A 26,404-nucleotide genomic window follows, 5' to 3' on the forward strand; every position below is an offset into this window, starting at 1 on the left:
GTTGTCCTTATGTAAGCAAAGCGAGTTTAATTAATGAATGGGGAACTCTTCTATTGAGATGATATTGAAGTACATACACACATACGGTCCACATCACCCTCTCCACCTGCTCCCAGTACCGTTCTATTATAAACATTGGGAACTTTCTCATGACTTTTATTTCTTTTGAAATCATCAAGTCCTAGCCAGTGATCGATCTTGCGACCCTTTGATTGGATGTTGGAAATCTGAATATTACTTGTTAGAGAAGATTCCAACCCACCTCCTTCGCAAAATCCATTTACTCGGTTACAGACTTTTGGCAGGCCTTACAAGGAACAAAACCGCCTTTGGTCTGCTACTGGTTCCCTATCCGCCAACAGGGGAGCGCCTCGTAGCCTAGCGACTAACCGATTGTGATTCTTCTAATGGGGGAGATCCGTGGCATCTCGTACAACTGCCTGGGTTGCGATATTTCCTTAGCGGATACTTGCTCCAACTCATTTTGATCGAGATACGCCGAGTTATTGCTAAGCTGGGAATTTTCTTCTGGGTAGTTCTTTTGAAGCTGCTGCAAATCCTACCTCACGCCTCAAAGTGGCGCATCGGTGACCCTGGTCGTCGGGCAGCTATGGTGGTGAGAGTTCGTCTCGGCAGGTTCAACCATGCCACAAAGGTGTCCGGCTAGTAGCCCGGTCCTTGGGCCAAGGCTACAGGCTAGCTAAGTGAGGAGGTAGTACGACAATTCCGGTGCCAGGCTGCTAGCTTGCTAGTGCGACAAGCCGACCGAGGACAACATCCCCCATACTGCTAATACCGAGGACAACACCCCCCATACTGCCATACTGCTAATGTCTACTATGTGTTCTTCAGAAGCTAGGGCGTACCCCAGAAGCGACGCGCATTGTCCTCAATGTGGCAAATATGCGAGGGCTACCGGCTAGAGGACGGAGCCGGCCAAACAAGCTAGTCCGCCATCGCCAGCAACAGCCAGTGAGCTTGGCAACACTTAACGTTGGGACGCTTACTGGAAGAAGTCGTGAACTGGCAGATAGTCTCAGAAAACGAAGTGTTGACATATGTTGTGTACAAGAGACTCGCTGGAAAGGCTCCAAATCAAGGGAATTAGGCGATGGCTACAAGCTCATCTACCACGGCACATCAAATCGCAATGGCATTGGTATCATATTGAACGAATCGTTTAGAGACAGCGTCACAGCAGTGGATCGACTATCGGATCGCCTGATGGCTGTAAAAGGAGACACAGGAGAAGTGGAATTGCGAGTTGTCTCTGCTTATGCGCCACAGGCGGGCTGTAGTGAAGAAGAGAAGGCAAGCTTTTGGGAGGATCTGGAGCAGTACGTCCAATCCCTGGAAGGCGAAGAAGTATTTCTAATCGGAGGAGACTTCAACGGACATGTCGGTTCTCGGAAAGACGGGTTCGAAAGTTGTCATGGTGGATATGGCTATGGATCTCGTAACGACGACGGGTTGCGAATCCTGGAGTATGCTGTTGCAAGTGACTTGATCATTGCTAACACGCAGTATCGGAAAAGAAAATCGCATTTGATCACGTACACCAGCTGCGGTCGTGAAACGCAAATAGATTTCTGGATGTTACGCCGACGAGATCCCCGACTTCTGCAGGATTCAAAAGTTATCCCTACAGACCATGTCGTTGCCCAACACCATTTGCTCGTCATGGGCTTGAAAATCTCCCGTCCAAGGAAGAGACATCCAAGGACTGGAAAACATCGCATCAAATGGTGGAATCTGAAGGATCGGAAGGAGGTATTTTTCGCATCACTGGCTCCATCTACACTTCTCCACCCTACTCGTAGTGTGGAGTAAATGTGGTCGTCTAGTTCCAGCGTTATACGCTTGACCGCGGAGAACACTCTGGGAAAGACGACTCTAGGTTCAGGCGGCAATTCGTGAGAAGAAGTCCAAGTATAAGCTCTAGTGGAGAACACTTCAGCCTGAAGATTGGGGTGCTTACCTAGCGGCGAAGAGGGAGGCTAAGAAGTCTCCAAGGCGAAGTCGGACCGCTATAAGGCTATGTACGACATGCTTGATACCAGAGAAGGCGAGCGGGCAGTGTATCGTTTAGTCAGAGCGCGTCATCGCTCAACGTTGGATATGGAGCACACCAAGATCATTAAGGGAGCTGATGGAGCCGTTCTGCGCCGCGCTGGTCAGATCCTGGAGAGGTGGCGAGAGTGTTACAACCACTTGTGTAACGAAGAGTTCTGTCATCCTCCGATCGCAACTGTTCCCAGCGTCGAGGGTCCTGTTCTACCAATTACTGCCGTCGAAGTCAGTGCTGCCCTCGCAAAAATGAAGTCGAACAAGGCAACCGGTCCTGATGACATACCTGCTGATGTCTGGAAGCTGCTAGGAGATCGAGGGTCCGTGTGGCTCGCAACTCTATTTAACAAGATCGTTGCAGAAGGACGGACTCCAGACGTTTGGCAAACTTCTGTGACCGTGCCTGTCTGGAAAGGGAAAGGAGACATTGCTGACTGCACCTCATACAGACCTATACGATTGCTGTGCCATACGATGAAGGTTTTTGAGCGTGTCCCGGAAGCTCGTCTGAGGAAAATTGTTAGCGTTTCACTCAACCAGTGCGGCTTTGTGAAGGACTGCAGCACTATAGACGCTATCCATGCTGTCCGGATCCTTCTGGAGAAACATCGAGAGAAGAACCGCAGTGTGCATCTTGCTTTTCTCGATCTTGAGAAAGCTTTCGACCGTGTCCCACATGAGATGTTATGGATGTCCATGAGGTCGCATAGAGTACCAGAAGAATATGTGCGGTGGACGAAACTGCTTTATGCGAAGATTACCAGCGTTGTAGGATGTGCTGCTGGAACAAGCAGGCCATTCCCTGTACAAGTAGGGGTTCATCAGGGTTCATCCCTCTCACCTCTGTTGTTCATACTGTGCATGGACACGCTAACGAAGGAAATCCAGAAGCAGCATCCGTGGATTCAACTCTTTGCCGACGATGTCATGCTCGCGTCGGAGTCTCGAGATGATCTTCAGAAACAAGTACAGTCTTGGAAGGATCAGCTGCAGCAACATGGATTGCGTCTCAACACATCAAAAACTGAGTACATGGACCAAGGATAGAGGATGGTTCAATTCGTGTCGATGGCACCGAATTAAACAAGGTGAGCTGTTTCAAGTACCTTGGATCCAAAGTGACTTCCACAGGCGACATTGATCAAGAAGGTCGAGCACGTGTTAATGCGGCATGGATGAAATGGAAAATGGCAACAGAGGTACTGTGCGACAAGAAAGTCTCTGTTCGACTGAAGTCGAAGATCTACAGGACGGTTGGGCGTCCTGTTGCCCTTTACGGATGCGAGTGCTGGCCGACGACGAAAGCCTTGGAAAGAGTGCTGCACGCTGTGGAGATGCGTATGTTGAGGTGGACGATAGGTGTAACGCTAAAAGAGAAAGTATCCAACGACAGTGTACGTTCCATTTTCGGCATCGTCCCGATAACTGAGAAGAGGCGCGACTGAAATGGTTTGGTCACGTCTTGCGGCGGGAGGAAGATTCTGTTGCCAAAACTGCTCTGAGGCTCGACGTTTCAGGAGTGAGGCCGCGTGGGAGGCCAAAGATTCGCTGGTTAGACCGTGTGAAGCTGGATATGATCGATGCACGTTTGTGTACGGCTGATGCAATGGATAGAACCAAATGGAGGACAAAGGCGAACCCTGCAACAAAACGGGACAAACGCTAGGAAGAAGAAGAAGAAGAAGTTCTTTTGAAGGGTAACATGCCAGGAAATTGCTGATGTTGGGTCTCTGTGTACAGTTCCGATTCTAAATTACGAGTATGAGCTTCAATTATCCCTAATCGTCTTAAAAAAATGGCGAGGGAACGACATTTGTTTCCACGAGGTGCGTGTTTGTAATATTTGTAATATATATTTGTAATGTATGTTATTATTATTATTTGTAATATATATTTGTAATGTAGTGTAATATATATTTGTAATATACAACCAGTACTCTATATTGTCTCATAGAGACCCTAACATCGTGTCTTCCTGATATCGCTGGGAACGAGAGCCTTAGTACAAACAATTTATTGTTATACTGTTATTATTGTTTATTGTATTTGTTGGTTTATTCGTTGTTATTGTAATTGTTATTTATTGTTGACTTCTGTTCTCTTATTAAAATCAGTCGATTTTAATTGTTACTTTCCAGATTTTCCATCTGGTCGGTAAAGATTTCAGTCAAACTATGGGGACTTTTTTCACGCTTTGTCGAAGAAGAAAATCCCAAAAAAATCAGTTGAAAATAGGCTAACAAGCTTGGCCTTAAGGTACTTGATCAAGGTCCTACCCATGAAGTCAATGGTCATATGCTACATAACTAAAACGTTACTGAAAGGCGATCACGGTAGAAGCTAAAGTGTAAGAGTAAAGTATAAGTGAAGACGACGTCTGAAACAGTGGTAAGTACATGTGCAGAAGCAGAGGACTATAAAACAGCGCACAAAACCTTTTTTTTTTTAGTCGACAGCCTTTGTTCAACATGAAAACTGTCCAGCTTTCATGTCTTTCAATTGAGTTGGTTGGATGTTAGCTGTCCGAAATACGTGTTACCAAAGTACGCGCGCTAGCATACTATGAAGCAACGGTCATGCCATGCCCACTGCAATAGGGTCAAAGAGACGTGACTTGCGGTGCAGTTTTGTTGAGGGTTGCGCTCACAGTGGTGGCCTAGTTAGTTCCAACCAGCATGTAGAGATGAATGAGGGTCCCACACCACCAACTCAATTCATTTTGTTCATACGTTTTGTAGATTTAAAGCGTTGATTAATCACTAAGGGGGTGCGCCTACGCGTTCGACTTCAATTCAAAAACGTTTGAGATTGTGGAACGCGTGTTGGTCTGTATAGTATGCTCTCGAGGCGCTTCGATGGAGCGTAGCGACCAGGAGCGTGGTGAAAACCTTGCAGCCACCACCTATCGCTGCAGTTTGCGGTCCCACCTCGGCTCCAACTGCTGCCTCCACCGCGCCGCTTCGAGCGCGTACGCAAATGTTCCGCAACTACACTCGTGATTCATGCCGTTATGACCGGCGATACAATGCATTGCGAGAGGGACAAATTTCTCAAGTAAGTATTTTTATGTTACGAGAGAGAATTATTAAATACAAGAAAAAAAGCAATGTCCACCTTGATACATCATACATGGACACATCAGATCACAAAGTATCTGCATTAATATTATCGATAATCATAAAACTATGGTACAACAGCGACATCCGTCAGACAGACAAAACCTTTTACTGAGGATGATGTGGTCAATTTCATTATGACACCCTTCATCGGGTGACTCCCACGCCCAGCGTAGAGAGCAAAGCTTCTGGAATTGCGAGTTCCCATGAATGATCTTAGTTCTTTGTGATTCGATAATATTTGTCACCCTCAACACTTAAGAACTGACTAGACTATTTATTAAACTAGTGCGTTTCTTGGGATCTCAGTTTAGTTCCCTTTCCAGGACATTTTGCAACGTGCTAGCTTCCCAACAAAAATGGGTACAGTTCTCGATGCTATGTCAACGAGGAATATTACCTTTTCTGAGACAGATGTACGTATTTCGTGCATTGGAAGTACATGTGCAAGGCGTAGGAATACGCTTAATCAGAACAATACGAACTGGTAAGCAAGAAAAAAAAAAGCATTATTTCACATGTGTACTTATTTTCGACTAATTACATTGTATGCATCACGGATCTCCCTCATTAGAGTCGAAAACCCGGTTAGTCACGAGGCAACGTGGCGTATCCCCAGGTGGCGGATAGGGGGTTAATCGCGGATCAAAAGCGACCTTGTACCTGCCCTGAGACGCGGGTGGATGCAGGGATTTACTTCCTGTTTCTGCTGTGCCAGGATCGGCTCATAATACTACCGTATCCCGCATGACGGTCTGGTCAAAAGCCTGCAATCAAGTGGCTCCAGGAGACTGGGAGGTGCAGGGGAGGCGGTTTGAAGTCGCCTACAACAAACAAGCTCCCTCTCTCTACTACGGGAAGAGCGCAGCCCAAAACTCATGGGACTAGAGGCTTGCAACCTGCCCGTGGGTTTTAAATTTTTGTGCAAAACACAGCAATAGAAAAGAGTCTCCTGATTCCGGAGGAAAGCCTGGTTTGGTTGCGCCAGGAAAGACGGGATTGCAGGAGTCATGTAGGATACCGAAACGGAAAAGGACTAGGATGACGATCTGCTCTTACAACGCCCGAACGTTTGGACACGGCTATTGAAGATCTGATGATGCAAGCCAGGAAGTTTAAGTGCGACGTCATCGGACTGACCGAGACGAGGAGAAGAGCTGTTCTTAGGAACATGCGACAGTAGAGGAGTTGTTGTCCTCGTCAGCGCGAATGTGGCACTAAGCATCGACTCTTTCGAACAACATACAACCCGAATCGGCCGTTTACGGAGGAGAAGATGTGGTTCAACACCAGCTTTTACAATCTTCGTCGCCTACGCTCCACCATCAAGCTACGAAGAAGAAGCTTTCTACATGGACCTGGAGAAGTTCTACTGAGAAGATCGTACTTTCTATAAGGTCATAATTGGTGATTTCAACGCCAAAATTGGCCCCAGAAGAACGCCTAGAGAACTTCACTTCGAAACCCGCGGCCTTCAATGGAATGAGCAGGGAGGGAGGCTTTATGAGTTCATCATGACAACTAAGATCATTCATGGGAACTCGCAATTCCAGAAGCTTTGCTCTCTACGCTGGGCGTGGGAGTCACCCGATGAAGGGTGTCATAATGAAATTGACCACATCATCCTCAGTAAAAGGTTTTGTCTGTCTGACGGATGTCGCTGTTGTACCATAGTTTTATAAGGGATTGACCCATCGTCTTCTTCGAGGAAAATTTTCTTTCACACGGAGAAGAGAAAAAGCCGCGAAGTTCACTAAGCGAACTCGAACGACTGTACGTGGAAGGCGAAGAGTTTAAAAACTTCCAAGAGACGCTTGTCTTCAGAATCTCTAGAGCTGATACGTCAGCGTAGAGATACACGAGCTGCAGGCAACCAAAAACTCACGTCCGAGCTCGCAAGGTTTTGTAGAGAGACAATGAAGGAAGACCTCAAAGAGAGAAGAGTAGAAGTGTTGGCTCAAGCTGCAGAGACGGGACAGAGTATTCACGATGCCCGTCGGAACTTCGCCAATCGTAAAACAACTATGACTGCTCTCCGGACCCCAAATGGAACAACTACAGCATCGAGAAGGGAGATGGAAAAGGTCATTCGCGAATTCTACTCTCTAAGACAGTGGCGTCCACTTGCCTCCTCACCATCTGAGGAAAGATGGACATATCGTTCCAATGGTCCTCCCTTCCGAAATCCGACATGCCATCATGTCGGTGAAGAATCGTACTTCACTCGGTATCGACAGAATTAAGACTGAACATCTGAAGTACCTACCTCCAGTCCTCGTCAACACATTGGCGAGGCTCTTCACTCGTTATCTGTCGAATGCAAGGTTCCTAAGCAATGGAGAACCAGCAAGACCGTGCTGTTGTATAAGAAGGGAGACCCACAAGACATCGGCAACTATATTCCAATCCGCTTACTGCCTGTCACTACAAGCTCTTCACAAGAGTGCCTCACTTCCATCGACTTAAAGAAAGCCTTTGATACAGCTGAGACATCGTCATGGAAGCCTTAGACAACCAAGGCGTCCCTACTCCATACATAAAGATATATGAGATTCATGAGTTGTATAGTAACTTCACGAGCAAAATTTGCCCATTTTACAATGATGTCATAATCGACGTGAAGAGAGGGGTTCGTCAGGGTGACAGAATTACACCCAAAATATTCGGTGCCACTCTCGAGAACGCGATGCGAGGGTTTTAATGGGATGGCATGGGAGTGAAAGTTGACGGCCGACATTTACAACATTTTCGCTTCGCTGATGACATCATTCTTATAACGCATCAATCAGGCGGAACGGATAGTGGCCGAATTTGATGAAACGTGTAAAAAGATCGGTCTTCGGCTGAACCTAGACAAGACAATGTTTGTGAAGAACGGATGGGTTTCTGATGCCCCTTTCACGCGCAACGGAATGAACATATCCGAATGCTCCAGCTATGTATATCTAGGTGGAGAAATCAACATGATGAACGACCTGACCTCCGAGCTGGGCAGAAAGAAACGAGCGGCTTGGGGAGCATTTAAGAGCATTGAGGATGTAGTGAAGTGGACCAAGAAGGCACGGCTACGTGCTCACCTATTCAACACCACCGTTCTTCCTGCTTTGACCTACGCCTCAGAAACATGGACGTTTCCCAAGCAGGAGGAAAATGCGATCAGCGTCATAGAACGCGGAATTGAAAGGGTGATGCTAGGAGTAACCTGCTCTACGCAAGTGGAAGAAGAGATTCGAAGTTCACTCCTACGTTACCGATCGAAGATCAGAGACGCTGCCGCATATGCCAAGGAAAACAAAATTAGGTGGTCCGGACACGTGATGCGTTTCAGTGATAACCGTTGGACCAGAGCTGTAAGCGACTGGATACCACGCGACATTGAACGCACCGCAAGAAGACCGCCGACCCAATGGTCAGACCTCTTCACGAAGTCCTTGAAGGGAAAGTACGACGCTCTTCGAGTTTCTCACGAGAAGAGATGCCACTGGCAACACTTGCGCGCGATCGGGTCGAATGGAAGTATTACTGGTGCCCGCTCGAGCAAATCGATGAATAAGGTAGAACAGTTGATACACTGTATGATCCAACTGTTCTGCCCCCTTTATCTTCTATTTTAATAATACAAACAAGACTATGCTCTGGGCAATATTTAATGGTTATTAATGGTTAAGGGTTATTTAGACGTGGAACTGAGAAGTGAGCGAACTCAAACCAGAATAAAGTTTTTGGTCAAGATCAAAAGATCGGAATGGGAGAAATTTCACTTTATAGAAAAACAAGTCTTTCATATATGGCTTCTGTCACACCTATAGTCACTAATATTTGTAAACTCTGGAGGAAAAAAGCTAGAATCTATATGCTCAACATAAACGGATTCACATAACGGATCTCCAATATGTTTTATATAAAAACGCCATTCAAAAAATCATGAATTAGTGAAATAAGCATCGATACCTGTGTACCTCCGATACGTCCTACGAATGAAGAACATCCTCCACCATCAAAAAATTCTAAGCGATCCACACTTGGACCATTCTCCTCGAATCGAATGCAGGTATTGCGCTGCCACAAATTCATCGCCTCCCTATGAATGATAGTAATGCTTCGACATAGAATTTTTATTTGCCTCTTAGATCAACTCCCGGAAGTGGCTGGTTTTGAAGAAACTTGGTTGCGTTCGGAAAACATATGTTTTTTTCGCAGACAAAAGAGTCGATGTACCGAATTTTCGCTCTCGTCCGACGTGGCACCGTTTCAGCAAAATCGAAACTTATGGGATGTGTACGATCCCAAATCTTGTAGATGGGAGCGCGTCCGACCTAAATTGTCTCAGCCATCCTGGTTTGAGAAATGGCCGGCTTTTTTGGCTATAGTGCAAACGATAGAAAATGGTAAACTTTTACCTTTCTTTTTTCTCGGTGTTTTTCTAGGAGAGATTTTTCGATTTGCTTAACTTGTTGTTCAGATAGATCAACATCGCCTTGGAAGTAGTCCTCGGGGTTATTTACTGACAGCTCATTCTGAATTCATCTAAGGCAATCCTTTGTTTCAAAAATAGATTACTTGGTAAGCACTTTGCCATCCAAGCACTACAAAAGCAAAGAACCTTATTCCCTTTTGCATCCGGATGTCTCGTAAGATACCCGAAAAGATTCACCTCATCGTTTTGCTTCGTGCTGATCAACCTGAATGAAATGTATTCAAATAGTCAGAAACGTTGTACGTTCAATGTATGTGGGTCGTTCCTTGCTTGATGGAACACGCATGGTGCGTAATTGATTCGATCCATATGCAACAAGAAGAACGTAGCAAAAATAAGCAAAAGCACCCGACATCTTCTGTCACTAACCTATCATCGCTAAATGCCCTTACTTTTGCAAATAAATTAGTAATTGTCCATAAACTAAATATGTTATGAGCAGATGGCAAGAGAAGGTAAGATTAAATGGTTTTTAGTAAGTATGTAACTCCTTCTAAGAATATATCGCACCTCACCACCTCATCTTTCAGAACTTGGTTGAGATGTGCAAGTGAGCTACGACTGGCACGTACAGCTCGAAGTGCGCGTACAGACGAAACAAGGGAGAGGATCAGGAGCAAATATGGAGTATTGGTGATATGCATGATAGTGGCTGTACAATGGCTACAAACCAGCCCCGATAGTCTATGAGTCAGCCAGGACGATGATATTCGCAAGCCAATCGCTTGACGCTGAGAAAATTACGTTATCTGCCTATTTAACGCTATAAGTAATAGTTTTCATCTGACAAATAACATAGATAAAATTACTAAGCTTAGCAATATTAGCGAAGACGATAGACTGTAAATTCAAACGTGTAAGATCCGGTCAAAAAATGCATAACGAAATATTTATGTACTAATAGCTGCAGGGATTATTTCTCTAGTTCAAAATTCATGAAATTCTCGATTCGACAACCGTTCTGTCTCAACCTAAACATCTAAACGGAGAGCTAGAGCCTATACGGATGAAAATAGGCCCCCATAAAGTCCCTAGTTGCCTTCTGTACATAACACACCGGAGAAACCAGCGGAATTGAAAGGAGTGTTTTCAAAACAAAGTAGATGCCTCTCGCATGGTGAATGTTTCTTACAAAGCATATGGCGCATCCTCAGTATGCGATAGTAATCTAACCTTACTTAGGCGAACTGAAAAAATTAGGATTTGACTACGAAATTTTTACTTATTTTACGCTGTACATACGTAACCACGATTCCGACTGGGAATAGCTTTAGTAACTTATGAAGCTGAATTTACCATCTATGCGCATGGCGTAAGCAGCCAACAAAATGCGAAACAAATTTACCGTTATTTCAGTGCCAGTGAATGGAAGTGCACATACCGTCCTATTATGTCTACTTCAGATTTGATTCTTTTTGTACGCATGCCGCAAAAAAAAAACCAGTGTTGACCAGCACTGTTTAGCATGTAAGAGAAACCTTAGCTACATCATTTAACGAGAAAGCTTGTGACTTTAAACATTTCAACGTTTTCTGGAATAATCACTTCACAGTTCTGGCCTTGGAGAAATAGCGCGAAAAGCGAAGTTTCCGGAAGTTTTGGGAAGAACAGGTTCTATCAATATCAATTCGTCCGTCATGCTTCTTCTAGTTTTTCTTCGCCCTTACATCATTCTTTCACCTCTATAGTCGGCATAAAACGAGTTGTATCGTGGACTAATCCTGTGTCCTCGATGAAGGTGTACACTGGGCCTTCTCCTCAGAGTACGACAAGTTCCTTAAAGGCAGCACCCCACGAATCTGAGGTGGTACGGATTTCAGGTGGAGTATTCGTATACGAGATAGTACATTATGGAGAGAGGGGTGATTCCGTTCATTTCTTCCTAATTGCCGTAAAAAACGACCCGGAAGATGCGGCGCGTGCACAAGGCTGGTGCGCTCCAGTCGAACTCCTTGTAGAAAATAGTGCGCCAGAACTCCCGAACCCGTATCTTCCGGGCCGTTTTTTTACGGCAATTAGGAAGAAATGGACGGAATCACCCCCCTCTCCTTAATCTACGGTTCCGTATACGAATACTCCACCTGAAATCCGAACCACCTCAGATTCGTGGAGTGATGCCTTTAAAGCTCTTTCCTCTCCTCTTTTCGCAGTTTTTCACTATTTTTTTGTGTACTAATGTACGAATAGAATTGCGTGGCCTCAGCTAAGCACTTTCCCACTAGTTTTGCTGTTAATGCATCAGTAAGATTTTAGCTTCTAGGGATTCAGTTTCTCCGTCACTCCTTCCTGCAGATGTGAAAAATTGACTTGCTGGCGATCGTAAGTGTGGTTAGATAGCAAAATCTGTTTTAGAAGGACCTTAACTATGCACAATTACACAAAACGTAAGGCAAAAATTCAGTTCGTACAACTGAAGCACTGTAAGAAGTCTCCTGTTATCGGAAGACACTATTAAGCTAGTGAGACAATAATTCCCTTAGTATTAGGAACATATGTGATGCTATTACATCACATGCACTATTACACAAACAAATCGGACAGAAATTGAATCCCACCAAGCTAATACCTCAGAGGTGTCTTATTAACAGAACGAACCAAAAAATGATCGAAAAGGAAGTTGCTAAGGCTACATAATCTTATTCGCAAACACAGCATGAAAAATATGAGGGACACTGTTTACAACACGAAGGAAAGAGCTCCAAACAACTACACTTCAGTTCCAAACAAATAGTACACTACCACGAAATACGTTTTACTCCGGCTGGTAAGTACTACCCATGGTCTTGTTTCTGTCATTAAAACCATGCGACACCGATCCCATGCTGAATAGTATAAAAGAAGGACTTAAAGGCACCACCTCAGATTCACGGATGATGCCTTTAACAGTGTCCGTATTTCTGGCAGCTCTATCGTCCTTTTTTCTCCTATATTAAGCTTACATGTCATTGATCATCTAAGAGTCATACTTAGGTTTTAGGGTCCCAAGTGAATAACTGACTCAGTTATTTACTTCCAGAAATAAGAGGTTGAGTGCCAACTACGTTTTCCTGCAGATCTACTGGAGGCACTAGCTCACGCTCCGTAATTGTACTTGCACAATGTGCAATCAAACCTTTAAGGACATCTGCAAGTTCATTACCATCGCTTCCTACTTCTTCAGTCCCTCCCATAGTGATGCAATCCCTGCACTATCAGTCGACTTCTGCTCCCAACACAGCTCCTAATGCTGAGGAAAATTTTCGAAACAGCTCAAGTCACCTTTATTTCCACAAAAGGAGGAGCGATCGTATCTTTTGCGGCTCTAACCGATTTGAACAAATTACAAATGTGACCTTTGACGACAACTGCCGACTCATTACCTAAGCGCGCTTCCTGATTCCATTTAAAAATTGTTTATACCTAGCATCGGTACAATCACGATACCACGACTTTGTTGAGTAACATGAATCCGTTCGTACGCCGAAGCAATGCTTCTAGTAAAACTGATCTAACTTGTTTATGAGCACATTCTATGCTGGGACCATCTAACATTTGGCGGACATCATTATCTGTCAGTAGTTTGGAAAGACAATCTGACTACAAAGAAGACGTGTATTTCTTAAATCTAACAATCTAAATCGATAAAGCATCAATAACCGAATATGACCTGAAGAGCAGCCATATTGAAAAGTGTTGCGAATTCAAGACTGTGAAATACATTAAACGATAGCTGCGCTTCTTCAGTCATCAGATACCGTTCACCTTTCCATAGCATATGCTCAACACCAAAATGAAAAAAAAAAACATCGTAAGAAGAGATGGCAGATTTCCACCTGTAGTGGAAATTTTATCCAAACTACTGCGAGCAGCATTCGAAGCTTATTCGTTATAGCTGGAAATGGAGGGTAAAAGGCTTTCAAAAGCACCAAGAATTCACCGAGTCCAACATCCTTTAAAAGCATCACCCCACGAATCTTAAGTGGTGCAGATTTCAGGTGGAGTATTCGTATACGGAACGGGAAACTACGGAGAGGAGGGTGATTCCGTCCATTTCTTCCTAATTGCCGTAAAAAATGGCCCGGAAGATGCGGCGCCGCACAAGGCTGGCGCGCTCCAGTCCAACTGCCTGTAGAAAATGGTGCGCCAAAACGCCTGAAGCCGTATCTTCCAGGCCGTTTTTTACGTCAATTAGCAAGAAATGGACGGAATCACACACCTGTCCATAATCTACGATTCCGTATACGAATACTCCACCTGAAATCTGTACCACCTCAGATTCGTGGGGTGATGCCTTTAAAATTAAAACATTGCCTTCTAGACCAGTAGCTGGCGAGGATTCTGCTGCATTATCTCCTACAAATTAGCGAGATTAATTATTTCATCAAGAAAATTCATGTGGATGGAAAAAAAAACAGAATGGAACTTGAGGAAACGAGAATCAACCCGAAGAGAACAATATCATAGTCGTATAATGTCTCTGTGGCCACCTCCAGCAGTGTTCATAACGCAGTGTTCAGCAGTGTTCATGTTCATAATGTATTTAATTCAATATATAATTTTGTCAAAACAACCTAACACCTTGTGCAGTTGCGTATGCGGTTGCACTCGAAGTCTGCTGGTAGAAGCAACGGTTGCGATCGAGTTCGTACCCTTGTTGTACGCTAGCTTCACCGATTTCTGCGGGCAATCCGAGTAGACCTAACAAAGGTACCACCTCGATAACGTCTGGATCCCCGCCCGGCTTCGAAAGCAGCTGCTTCCGCAGTTGCACATGGCTTCAGAATGTTTCGAACCAACTATAATTAAACGCATACATTCAAGAACTTTTGAATCACAATATCCATAGCTGATATCTTTCAAAAACCTATTCTAGAAATGCGAAAAAAGAACATTGAATGTGAAGTTGCATACCACGAGTTTTTTGTCTGTGAAGCAAAAATTGAAACCAAATCGGAAGGAGGAAACACATGTTATCGACGTCATGTGTTCTTGCTCCGAAAATCTCTTCACCACTGTAGAGTTTCACTTCTGCTTCGTCACTCCTGTAAGATATCACAGCAGAATGTTGTTCTTATACACGTTGGTCATTTCATTTAAAAAAAAATGTATGAAAGATGATGGGTTAACAGATGCAAGCTACAGGGCCGCCGCATAAACACATAAATAATGAGACATTCATCGAACTCACTGCATACTTAATACGTCATAATCGCTACAAGTTCCGAACTCAGATTTGTTTTCAGTAGTTGGACAAAGTCTCTCTGCACAGCCAGGTTTTATCCGCACGAATAAGTGAGCGAATTTTGCAGAGTGGATTGAAAGATACTGAAGAATAATTATAACACAGTTAACGAACTGTTTGATGGAACAGAAGAAGAACTCGAACCTGAGTATTCACATAAACTCTTACATCGCTATTTTGAAACCCAACGTTAAGATCGGTTAAGGGCGACGGTTTCGTGAAATCAATAGTAAACATAACAAAATCTCTAAAAAAAAAAAAAGAATTCTGCGCGACAAAATTGAAAGGAAACAGAACCCGTTCTTAATAAATAATCTTGCACACCTACCGATATCCAAAAATATCGTATAGTTCTAGTCTAATTAAAATGTCACTCATGCTCAGCTCGTTGCGAAGAATTGTAGACGTCATGAAACGATTACTTGTGTGAAATTTAGTGACTTGCTGAAATCATAAAATTTCATGTAATCTTGCCTGAGTTCAAGAGTTCGAATTCGACAACATGCCAGCATGAAAGAAGCAACTGAGAATAAAAATTCAGAGCGTTGTAGTCCTCAAGCTCACCTTGCGAATAGCATCCGAAGCACCATTGACGCCTAAAGAAATAATCGTGACCCTCGCGTTACATCGCCGTAAGTTCCCCTCAACTTCCATATTACACCATAGGAAAATGTCCAGAAACTCTTCGTCTATCATAGCTTCAGCTTGCCTGAATGAAAAAAAAAATCAAGAAGAACAAAAACGTTCAACAGTGTCTTTCTGTAAGTCACGTTATGCACAATTCACCTCGTATTATACATTATACATTCTAAGCACCAATGTTAAGTTACCCATTATTCCTAGTCAGTATCAAAAGAAAACAAAAGAACTGAAATCTAAGCAGAAATGAAGAGTAGCACATAGTTCTGAGAGCCTCTAGAACTGCTCGGCTCTAGAAAAATCCGCTCCTTTGGGAAGCATACTCTTTTGGTCCACTTTTCAGAAAGCTACCTCAAAGCTCACCATTCAAAACCGCAGATTTTCTTCTTTGCCAAATTGTAGATATCCGACGTTGAAAGAGTAAGAACCAAACACCCTTATGACATTCTACAAAACTCGAAGTTACAAAAAGGTCAGGAAAAGAACTTCGAAGACAAAATCCAATGAACAGAATGCGTCCTCCGCAGCATCTACGCGAGTAGCACATGATCATTGCGAAATCACAACAATCAGTGTGTGTCTCGAGGATCCCAGTACGATTAACTTGTGCATTCTGTTTGTAAGACTAGTGATCGCTGAATTTGCTTTGAAGTAGTGGTCAAGTTATGGGGAGTGTTGTTAATTATCTTGTTAACGCTGGATTACAATTTAAAAAGAGGGGACTCGTTTTTCGTTGTATACAACAGACGCGACCAGTGACCTAACAAGCATGCATGGTTCTGACAGACAGCTCCCGTTCTTGGTAAAAGAACTTCAAATTCCTCGCGTAGCCGTCATCAGAACCTGCAATGAAGGCCCAAAAAATTAAAAAAAAAAAACCTTACTGTCTCCAGTTCTTTTTCCATGACGAGATGCAAAAATATTGCAAATTCCTCTCTGTGTCCCATCTTAATTCCGAGAAAAACTATGAGATTCAAGAAAACTATGAAATGGATAAAGTGTTCGGCATTACTCAGGACCTGGTCATTAGTCAGCCATTAATCCTCTTAAGATGCTCTAATAAGCTTATTTCAATTCAGAACCGTTTGAGTTTTACAATAGCATGTCTGCCCTACACAATGACTTCTGGAGGCCAGCCGATCTATCAAGTCAGTATTTTTATCCTCGTAGACAAATCCGGTACAAATTTATCAATCCCTGAGGGATGAAAGGTTTGGTTGGCACTTGGGCGGTTTCGAACCGTAGATCGATCGTGCAGTACCCGCGGAACCTCTTACAAACAGACCTACTCACGAAGTCATTAACTATCTTCCAAACGTACTCCAAATGTTCACAGAATCTGAGCGTTTTTGGCCATTAAATTCCACTATATTCATGCTTAAATTGCTGAAAATTATGTAATACTGAAATCTTCATCTTTTCACTGCAAGTTCAAATTTCTTCCTCTTGCAAAAATCAATCTATGAATTCGTTTACAGTATTTTAAAGGGAGTTCATTGAATGGTATTCTAGTTGTTTGTGAATCAAGAGTGCAACTAAAAAAAGCATTAAAATAAAAATTCTTTATTAAAGCCATGAACAAATTTTGAACAATTTAAAGAGAATGAATACGTTGATAGACGAAATGCTGGTCTGCGAAAATCCAGTTAGGTTGAAGTGCCATCCACTCAGAATGAACGCAGTCATGATATCCTACTCGGATTTCTTCATCCTGTATGCACCAGCGTACGAATTATGATCAACAAACATTGTGTGAAGATACGTAATGGATGAGTACACTAGAACACTTGACGAATTTTAATATGTACCGGTTCTAAAAGAGAGGCGATACGCCGTCGACAGGCTGGTGATGAAGTGGAATCCGGAAAGGAGATCGTTGTTCGAGGATTGTCCTAAACCGAAATTGCTAACTAAAACCATTTTGTTCAAGTGTACCGTACTACCGTAAGTAAAGTGTACTAATAGTAGTACTCACAGCCCTTGCAAAAGAGAAATACGGAGCTACTACAAATTCCAAAAACTCTTACCTTTGGCGATTCCCCGAGCAGCATAGTATACAAGACAACTCCTAGCGGGTACCAGTCAGCTGCATACGAATCATATGGCTTATAAAGAGTTATTTGTGGGACCGAATAAGGCCTAGTGCCACAAAATGACCGTGACCTACAAATGAATCAGGTCTTTTGCGGTATAGTCGACTCAAAACGATACGAAACTTGGTGCAGTTGCGTAGCTGTGAAGCGGCGCGGCTAACGACTGCGATCGAGGTGATGATCGCAAACTGCGGCAATGAGTGGTCCTAGCAAGGATCCCTTCTCGATCGTGACCGCCACGCTCCATCGCACCGCTTCGAGCTCAGCTTAAGCAATTGCACCGTGCTTCAAGTCGTTTTGACCCGACTATGTAATTTATAGTCGGGTCAAAACGGCTTGAAGCACGGTACATTTGCGTACGCGCTCAAAACGGCGCAGTGGAGGCAGTAGTTGGAACTGAGGTGGCACCATCGTGAACAGCAGCTGGCAGATGGTGGTGCCAGCAAGGGTTCCGGTACGCTCCTAAGCGCTACGGTGCATCGTTCTTAATGTATTTAATTTACTATTTAATTTTTGTTTAATTTGCTTACTTTGACCCTACTATATGTGAAATTTTACTTCATGCTTACAGAGTTCACATGTCAATGAATTTTATTATCACGATTTTATGCTCCTTATGCTTTTATCCTCATTTCTATGCTTGAAGTCGTATGTTCCTATACTTTTTTTCTGATAAAAAGAAACTTGCACGCGAAATTGATCTTTATTTTAACCGATTCGAATAGTATGATCTACTGAAATACTTCCTTCCTAATATGCTGAGAATGAGACGTGCTACTCTCGGAACGAGTTCATCCCTCATGTTACCCATATAAAGAGCAAAAGGTTAAAAGCAGCGCATCACGAAATCGACGTTTTGTGGAAACCCCATGAAAAATTTAGGGTTTGGGGAGTAGATTACGAGTTTCCGGGTTCAGAAATGTTCAGATGAGAAAATCAGATAGTACTCGCGAAGCTGCAAATGCAACAGAAATTAGCTCGTTTTGACTCGACTATATGTCAAGAATATTCTACCTTACAGGCTGTTACAGTAGAAGCCATTCTTTCGATTCTGTCGTTCGTCCCTATCAAAGTGTTGTTCTACTTTTTACTTTAAGACAACATACCATAAAACTGACTGAACTGTTCGTATCTCTTTACGAAAAGACTGGGTGTCAGTGTTGTACATTATGAGTATGACCGTGATCGCACTCAATTCTCCTTTGATTTTGATCAAAGAAGAATCGATTGAATAAAGGGCTTCCTATGCCTATGATTTTTAGAGGAATTGAGAGTAGTCGCACCCAAACTTGTTATCTATATCTTTAACTCTATCTTTTCGTGGAGAGCTCCAAACATAATCAATTTCGTTGCATGCTGCCTTTAAACCATCATAGACCTTACCTATTTGTTTAGTTTACAGTCGGGTCAAATCAATATGGAGCACGGTGCATAGTTGGGTCAAAACGACATGTAACACGGATCGTTGCGGAAGCGGCCGCGCTCGGAAGCGATGCGGTGAAGACAGCGGTTGGAATCGAGATGGGATCATGGCGAACTGCAGAGGTGGGTAGCGGTAGCGAGGATCCTTACACGGTCCCACTCCGCTTCGAGCGCAGCTGCTTGCGCAAATGTCCATGCTTCATGTCATTTTGACCCAACTATAGTTGTATGAGCATGAGTTGCATAAGTGACATTAAAGGCATTACTCCATGAATCTGAGGTGGTACGGATTTCAGGTGTATTCGTATATTGGATAGTAGATTATAGAGAGGGGTGATTCCGTCCATTTCTTCCTAATAGCCGTAAAAAACGGCCCGAAAAATACGGCTTTGGGCGTTCTGGCGCACTATTTTCTACAAGAAGTTCGACTGGAGCGCGCCAGCTTTGTGATGCGCCGCATCTTCCAGGCCGTTTTTTTTAAAGAAGAAATGGACGGAATCATCCCTCTTCTCCATCTACTATCCTGTATACGAATATTCCACCTGAAATCCGTACCACCTCAGATTCGTTACGGGTGGAATGCCTTTAAATTGCAGAGAATAGAGCCTGTCATTTGAAGCCGAGTTAGAATGACAGTCAGTTGTAACACGTAATTCAAAAAACCTCTTTCTCTCGACACTACGAATGGGACCTATCTGGTTTAGATTGGAAGAATGACCCTTGTAAAATGAAAGAACCTTGACAGAATTAAAATTTTTGTTCTCTCGTTTCCCCGAGGATCACTACTGGGTTGGACTACTACCTTTTTGCTTGTTAAGGACTCATATCATAGACAACGTGGAGAAAAAATAAGCATAGGATATCACTGAATATCTTCGTAATAATGTGAATAAAAAAAAGGAAAGAGAAAAAGACGAAAGAAAGGCAGAAAAGAAAGAAGAAGTAAGAAGGAAGAGGAGTAATAAGAAGAAGCATGGATAGAGGGTCATTACTGTGGATAAAACCGACAAACACAGGTGCGACAGGGAGAAGCCAGACCTTTCTCGAGCGAAGCGGTCCACCCATTTCAAACCCCTTTCGCGAAAAAATGTAGTTTGGGGGGAGGGAGGGAGAAGGGGCACCCAGTGGCGCCCTTATTTCTGGAGCTCTATCTTACTTGTTGTTTTAGTAACATTAACTTACATGCCATAGGTCAACTAAGACTAATGATTACGTCATAGGATCCCGATTGCTTTAGTTAGTTACTTCCTAAAATGAGAATGCGACTGAGTGCCCTCAACCTTCCCCTTCCCTAAGTGAAAAGGTCTACTTAAAATACGTAGAAAGTTAAATTAACACAAAAAATAAGGTCGTTAGAAGGAAATTCAAAAATGATGACAATCAGACACACATGAAAACATAATACCTGGAGAGGCGGATGTCGCAGAGACCGAAGTGGAAGTTACCCTACAAACAGTTTTGGTTTTTCTTTATTTTCGTAAAATCTCTCCGCTCTGGAAAAGCTAAGAAACGTACCGGGAGAAATCTGGCCTCGGTAGCCGTGCGTCAACGAATTTAATCATTGGTATGCGAGCAGCAGCCAAAAAACATGCAGGACATTGTGTGCAGAAACGGATTCTCCACATAAAAAAGAAAGAACACTACGAAAGCTCACGTCCTAATAATTCAATTAGTAACCAAAAGTACCGTCTTAAAATCGCACAATTACTTGGCTAAAAGCGTCCCTGGTGGCGAAAGTTAACAGTGCATAGGCAAAGATCAGTTATTTTGACTACAACTCTAAGGTGCTGCTTATGGATAACGTTGAGACGAACAAACTCACGCCCTAATAATTTAGTTAGTAAACAAACAAACAAACCAAAAAAAACCGAAGTGCAAATGTATGGGAGGACTACAGGAAAACAACACAAACATATCGAAGTGAAGCAACAAATCAGTACACAAGAAGTTCCATTCTATTTTTTTTTCATGGCTCGCTGTAAAATGAACGATGTCAGGTAACTTGCATGTGACACAGCATATTTAACGTCTAGGAGTTCCATTCCACTCCTAGACGTTAAGTATGCTGTGTCATGTGCAAGTTACCTGACATCGTTCATTTTACAGCGAGCCATGAAAAAAAAATTGTGATTTTGCAGGTGTGGTTGTGTTTCTGAATCTATTCAGAAGTTTGAATAATGTTCTAAAATGCTGTTCCGTTTTCTTAAAATGGGAATTTTTGCTAGAACTCTGGTTTTTGCGTTGAATGAAGTACAATAATTCGAGCCAAGGTCGATGCTAATTGCCTCGCTCTCCAGTATATTGTAGAAGAGAACTTTCTCTATCAGAAGCATACCCATGGTCTCTTTTCTGTCATTAAAACCATGCGAAACCGATCCTACGCTGAATAGTGTAAAAGGAGGACTTAGAGGCATTACCCCACGAATCTGAGGTGGTGCAGATTTCAAGTGGAGTATTCGTATATGAGATGTGAGACTACGGAGAGGGGGGAAGGGGTTATTCCGTCCATTTCTTCCTAATTGCCGTAAAAAATGGCCCGGAAGATGCGGCGCCGCACAAGGCTGGCGCGCTCCAGTCGAACTGCCTGTAGAAAATGGTGCCCCAAAACGCCTGAAGCCGTATCTTCCGGGCCGTTTTTTACGTCAATTAGCAAGAAATGGACGGAATCACACACCTGTCCATAATCTACGATTCCGTATACGAATACTCCACCTGAAATCTGTACCACCTCAGATTCGTGGGGTGATGCCTTTAAAATTAAAACATTGCCTTCTAGACCAGTAGCTGGCGAGGATTCTGCTGCATTATCTCCTACAAATTAGCGAGATTAATTATTTCATCAAGAAAATTCATGTGGATGAAAAAAAAACAGAATGGAACTTCAGGAAACGAGAATCAACCCGAAGAGAACAATATCATAGTCGTATAATGTCTCTGTGGCCACCTCCAGCAGTGTTCATAACGCAGTGTTCAGCAGTGTTCATGTTTTTCACCGATTTCTGCGGGCAATCCGAGTAGACCTAACAAAGGTACCACCTCGATAACGTCTGGATCCCCGCCCGGCTTCGAAAGCAGCTGCTTCCGCAGTTGCACATGGCTTCAGAATGTTTCGACCCAACTATAATTAAACGCATACATTCAAGAACTTTTGAATCACAATATCCATAGCTGATATCTTTCAAAAACCTATTCTAGAAATGCGAAAAAAAGAACATTGAATGTGAAGTTGCATACCACGAGCTTTCTGTCTGTGAAGCAAAAATTGAAACCAAATCGGAAGGAGGAAACACATGTTATCGACGTCATGTGTTCTTGCTCCGAAAATCTCTTCACCACTGTAGAGTTTCACTTCTGCTCCGTCACTCCTGTAAGATATCACAGCAGAATGCTGTTCTTATACACGTTGGTCATTTCATTTAAAAAAATGTATGAAAGATGATGGGTTGACAGATGCAAGCTACAGGGCCGCCGGATATAGAAACACATAAATAATGAGACATTCATCGAACTCACTGCATACTTAATACGTCATGATTGCTACAAGTCCCGAACTCAGATTTGTTTTCAGTAGTTGGACAAAGTCTCTCTGCACAGCCAGGTTTTATCCGCACGAATAAGTGAGCGAATTTTGCAGAGTGGATTGAAAGATACTGAAGAATAATTATAACACAGTTAACGAACTGTTTGATGAAACAGAAGAAGAACTCGAACCTGAGTATTCACATAAACTCTTACATCGCTATTTTGAGACCCAACGTTAAGATCGGTTAAGGGCGACGGTTTCGTGAAATCAATAGTAAACATAACAAAATCTCTAGAAAAAAAAAAGAATTCTGTGCGGCAAAATTGAAAGGAAACAGAACTCGCTCTTAATAAATAATCTTGCACACCTACCGATATCCAAAAATATCGTATAGTTCTAGTCTAATTAAAATGTCACCCATGCTCAGCTCGTTGCGAAGAATTGTAGACGTCATGGATCTACAATTCTTCGCAACGAGAGAATCACTTGGGTGAAATATACTGACTTGCTGGAATCATAAAATCTATCATGCTTATCATGATATCCTCAATTCACAACTGGCTGCCACACACTCCCTTACAACCTCCTCTTGCAACCCTTTCCCTTTCCGACGCGAAAATCTCATCACGCGCTTGACTCTGATTCCAAGAAGATATGCTTTTGATCAGTTTAGAATTGATATACATTGTAGTGTAGGTGATTTGAGCTACTTTAGATGCTGGAAGTTGTCCGCAAACGCGTGTTTTGTTCACTCGCACCGCGATGGCAGCATCAAAAACTGAGTTGAACTACATAGATAAGTAGTAGCACTTTTGTCGATTTTCTAGAGTCTTACGACATAATAAATCGATCGCAAGAGTGCGGTCATAAAGACAAATTTCGCAACCGCACCACGTGACTTGGCGCGGTGCCAGTCTTAGCGCAACCACTTTCGCAACTACGTCGTAATTTATTTCGTCCTTATTTCGTGGTAGTGTCCCAAGGCAGCTCGCCGCTTGTACCGCGTTATCACACGAAGGATGGCGAGAAAGGTAAGTGGTTATATAGATAAGCACATGGAAAAAATTCTGTGTACGCCGGAAACGTTGTCGCCACTACTGTCAAGCCTAGTGTCAGAAAGTGACGATGACAGTCTAGAAGAGGAGCAAATGGAGAGCTGGGTAAGTGTGATTTGTGCTGCTGTAGAAGAGTGATTTAAGCCGAGCAACGCCACGCAGTGTAAAGAATCTCAAGGTTTCTTGTCAATAATAAGTGTTCTATATTACGAAAGACTAGTACCATGGTGCTTATGTGAGCATGGTTGGCGCCATGGAGGAGAATCGAAGTTTTGGAGGAAGGCCGAATTCGATCAAGATCCACCTTTAAAACAGTATTTTATTGATCTTGAAGATGTCGCCGCCGGCTATGGATTCATTTTAAACAAAAACATACAGTCACCACGCAACGATGTTGCCACGCATATGGTCAATGAGAGTATCAATAATCGCCGAGTTCGCGAATGTTCCTCTGTTATTCGATCTATCTTGATTTGGATTCGTGTAGATTTTCGAATGTGTACCCGAATTCGCCTTTTTAGCGATGTAATTCTGTATTTTAGCAGATAATGACTTACCTAAACAACAACACTACGAACGTTATGTTGTCTATCAAGGTCTACCCTTTTACACCGCACGTCCCTGTATTTGTTATGTTGCAGATGATTCGGCTTCCATAAATAATATTGTACAGGTTGTAGGTACTCACTCACTTTCTTTATTCGTTTGATTTATGCATCCAATCATTTAGTGCTCCATTTTGATATCTGCATATTTCGTGTCTTCATCGTATGACGTATAATGCTTAGTAAGTATAATGCAGATATCTCTCTACTGGCACATATACATACTTGCGTATATAATTTTCACTTCCTCTCTTGAAACCACAGCATTGTGCATTGAATCTAAATCTTCATGATTCCTCTGCAGTTATTGCTTTATCCAGACACTATTGGTTGATGATGCCTGTGGTCTTGTTTCTGTCATTAAAACCATGCAACACTGATCCTACACTGAATAGTATAAGAGGAGGCAATTAACACCGCTCGTATTTCTGGCAGCTCTACCATCCTTTTTTGTCTTAAATTTAGCTTACATGTCATTGATCATCTAAGAGTCATGCTTAGGTTTTGAGGTACCAACTGACTTAGTTATTTACTTCCAGAAATAAGAGGTTGAGTGCCAACTACATACGCTTTCCTGCATATCTACTCCAGGCACTAGCTCACGCTCCGTATTCGGTGTTGGCTTTCGATGCAACATTTCTTTTCGTACTTCTGACAGAGTCATGCGCACAGTGAAATAATAATAGATTTATTTATTGTTGTCTTACTACTCGCCGTTCTATTCCCTGTTAATTAATAAGAGGTCATCAGATGATTCACTTTAGCATTTTATTTAGCTTTTGATTTCAATCTCTTTGATTTCTCTAGTGAAAATAATAAAGCACTAGATGAGTAATAAAGTACTTCAGTTCGGAAGGAAATAATTCGATCAGTCCCATTTCAAAAAAAAGGAGAAATTTGGACGTTTACGATCAAATCAGTAAAAATCATCTACTACCCTAAGGAAATAATAGCGCTGTTTGACAACAAATCAAAGAAAATAAATCACTTATAACATGCTTGTTTCTGATCTTGATATTGCATCTTGCAGGTGTCCTTAAAGGTTTGATTGTACATTGTGCAATCAAACCTTTAAGGACATCTGCAAGTTCATTATCATCGCTTCCTTTTTCTTCAATTCCTCCCGTAGTGATGCAATCTGTGCACTGTCAGTCGAGTTCTGCTCCCAAGACAGCCCCAAACGCTCAAGAAAATTTTCGAAACAACTCAGCTCACCACCTTTACTTCCGCTGAAGAAGGAGCGATTGTTTTTTTTTGCGGCTCTAACCGATTTGAACAAATTACAAACGTGACCTTTGGCGACAACTGCCAACTCATTACCTAAACGTGCTGCCTGATTCCATTTAAAAATTGTTGATACCTAGCGTCGTCACAATCAGGATACCACGACCTTGTTGAATAACTGAATCCGTTCGGAAGCACCGAAGCAATGCTTCTAGTAAAACTGATCGAACTTGTTTAGGGGCACATTCTATTCTGGGATCATCGAACATTTGGCGGACATCATTAGCTGTCAGTAGTTTGGAAAGACAATCTAACTGCAAGCAAGACGTGCATTTCCTAAATCTAACAACGATAAAGTACCAATAACCGAATAGGACCTGAAGAGCAGCCATATTGAAAAGTTTTGCGAATTCAAGACTCTGGAAAACATCGAACGATTGCTGCGCTTCTTCTGCCATCAGATATCGTTCACCTTTTCATATTATATGCTCGACACCAAAACGAAAAAACATCGCAAGAAGAGGTGGCAGATTCTCCCCTGTAATGGAAATTTTATCCAAACATAGCTGCGAGCAGTATTCGAAGCTTATTCGTTATTGCTGGAAATGGAGGGTAAATTGCTTCAAAAGCACCAAGAATTCACCGGGTCCAACATTCTTTAAAATTAAAACATTGCCTTCTAGACCAGTAGCTGGTGAAAATCCAGCTGCATCATCACCTACAGACTAGCGAGATTAATTATTTGATTAAGAAAATTTAGGTGGATGAAAAAAACAGAATGGAACTTCAAGAAACGAGGATCAACCCGAAGATAACAGTATTATAGTCGTATAATGTCTCTGTGGTCACCTCCAGCAGTGTTCATCTGATGACCACGCTATTGCCACCTCGTAGCGGGGTTTAATTCAATATATATCTTTGTCAAAACAACTTGATACCTTGTGCAGTTGCGTATGCGGTTG

The 26,404-nt window shown here is 42.8% G+C and overlaps 7 protein-coding genes across 13 annotated transcripts; 4 read left to right on the forward strand and 3 right to left on the reverse strand.

The window, feature by feature from the left end:
• Positions 1–903: 903 nt before the first annotated feature.
• Positions 904–1,830, forward strand: RB195_025314 (uncharacterized protein; the record flags this gene model as incomplete). Its single annotated transcript, XM_064213403.1, has 1 exon — positions 904–1,830. One exon carries the CDS (start codon positions 904–906, stop codon positions 1,828–1,830), a length of 927 nt encoding a protein of 308 aa, XP_064069284.1.
• Positions 1,831–2,037: 207 nt separating this feature from the next.
• Positions 2,038–3,114, forward strand: RB195_025315 (uncharacterized protein; the record flags this gene model as incomplete). Its single annotated transcript, XM_064213404.1, has 1 exon — positions 2,038–3,114. The coding sequence occupies one exon, from the start codon at positions 2,038–2,040 to the stop codon at positions 3,112–3,114; it is 1,077 nt and encodes a 358-aa protein (XP_064069285.1).
• Positions 3,115–3,238: 124 nt separating this feature from the next.
• On the forward strand, positions 3,239–7,693 carry RB195_025316 (uncharacterized protein; the record flags this gene model as incomplete). Of its 2 annotated transcripts, XM_064213406.1 has the most annotated exons (2): positions 7,100–7,410; positions 7,456–7,693. In XM_064213406.1, the coding sequence occupies 2 exons, from the start codon at positions 7,100–7,102 to the stop codon at positions 7,691–7,693; spliced, it is 549 nt and encodes a 182-aa protein (XP_064069288.1). The 2 variants fall into 2 exon arrangements, with proteins under 2 accessions (XP_064069286.1, XP_064069288.1); XM_064213405.1 differs by lacking the exons at positions 7,100–7,410; positions 7,456–7,693 and adding an exon at positions 3,255–3,512.
• On the reverse strand, positions 6,220–6,718 carry RB195_025317 (uncharacterized protein; the record flags this gene model as incomplete). Its single annotated transcript, XM_064213407.1, has 2 exons — positions 6,220–6,476; positions 6,571–6,718. 2 exons carry the CDS (start codon positions 6,716–6,718, stop codon positions 6,220–6,222), a joined length of 405 nt encoding a protein of 134 aa, XP_064069287.1.
• A 351-nt stretch (positions 7,694–8,044) lies between the features above and the next one.
• Positions 8,045–8,797, forward strand: RB195_025318 (uncharacterized protein; the record flags this gene model as incomplete). The annotated part of the gene is made up of 1 exon (XM_064213408.1): positions 8,045–8,797. The coding sequence occupies one exon, from the start codon at positions 8,045–8,047 to the stop codon at positions 8,795–8,797; it is 753 nt and encodes a 250-aa protein (XP_064069289.1).
• Positions 8,798–8,945: 148 nt separating this feature from the next.
• On the reverse strand, positions 8,946–23,012 carry RB195_025319 (uncharacterized protein; the record flags this gene model as incomplete). Of its 6 annotated transcripts, XM_064213412.1 has the most annotated exons (17): positions 9,033–9,068; positions 9,135–9,264; positions 9,402–9,499; positions 9,584–9,700; positions 9,787–9,865; positions 14,551–14,564; positions 14,618–14,681; positions 14,828–14,964; positions 15,026–15,128; positions 15,210–15,325; positions 15,446–15,590; positions 15,884–15,956; positions 17,132–17,231; positions 17,329–17,412; positions 17,548–17,606; positions 20,441–20,481; positions 20,551–20,597. In XM_064213412.1, the coding sequence occupies 17 exons, from the start codon at positions 20,595–20,597 to the stop codon at positions 9,033–9,035; spliced, it is 1,443 nt and encodes a 480-aa protein (XP_064069291.1). The 6 variants fall into 6 exon arrangements, with proteins under 6 accessions (XP_064069290.1, XP_064069291.1, XP_064069292.1 ...); XM_064213413.1 differs by lacking the exons at positions 17,132–17,231; positions 17,329–17,412; positions 17,548–17,606; positions 20,441–20,481; positions 20,551–20,597 and adding an exon at positions 16,842–16,896; XM_064213409.1 differs by lacking the exons at positions 9,033–9,068; positions 15,884–15,956; positions 17,132–17,231; ... (2 more) ...; positions 20,441–20,481; positions 20,551–20,597 and adding exons at positions 8,946–9,011; positions 14,211–14,337; positions 15,668–15,681 and having other exon boundaries at positions 14,551–14,681.
• Positions 23,013–23,844: 832 nt separating this feature from the next.
• RB195_025320 (uncharacterized protein) lies at positions 23,845–25,900 on the reverse strand (the record flags this gene model as incomplete). The annotated part of the gene is made up of 4 exons (XM_064213415.1): positions 23,845–23,917; positions 23,996–24,170; positions 25,579–25,756; positions 25,820–25,900. The coding sequence occupies 4 exons, from the start codon at positions 25,898–25,900 to the stop codon at positions 23,845–23,847; spliced, it is 507 nt and encodes a 168-aa protein (XP_064069296.1).
• Between the last annotated feature and the right edge of the window lie 504 nt (positions 25,901–26,404).

Source organism: Necator americanus, chromosome X (genome assembly GCF_031761385.1).
Source record: "Necator americanus strain Aroian chromosome X, whole genome shotgun sequence".
In the NCBI taxonomy this organism is placed as follows: Eukaryota; Metazoa; Nematoda; class Chromadorea; order Rhabditida; family Ancylostomatidae; genus Necator; species Necator americanus.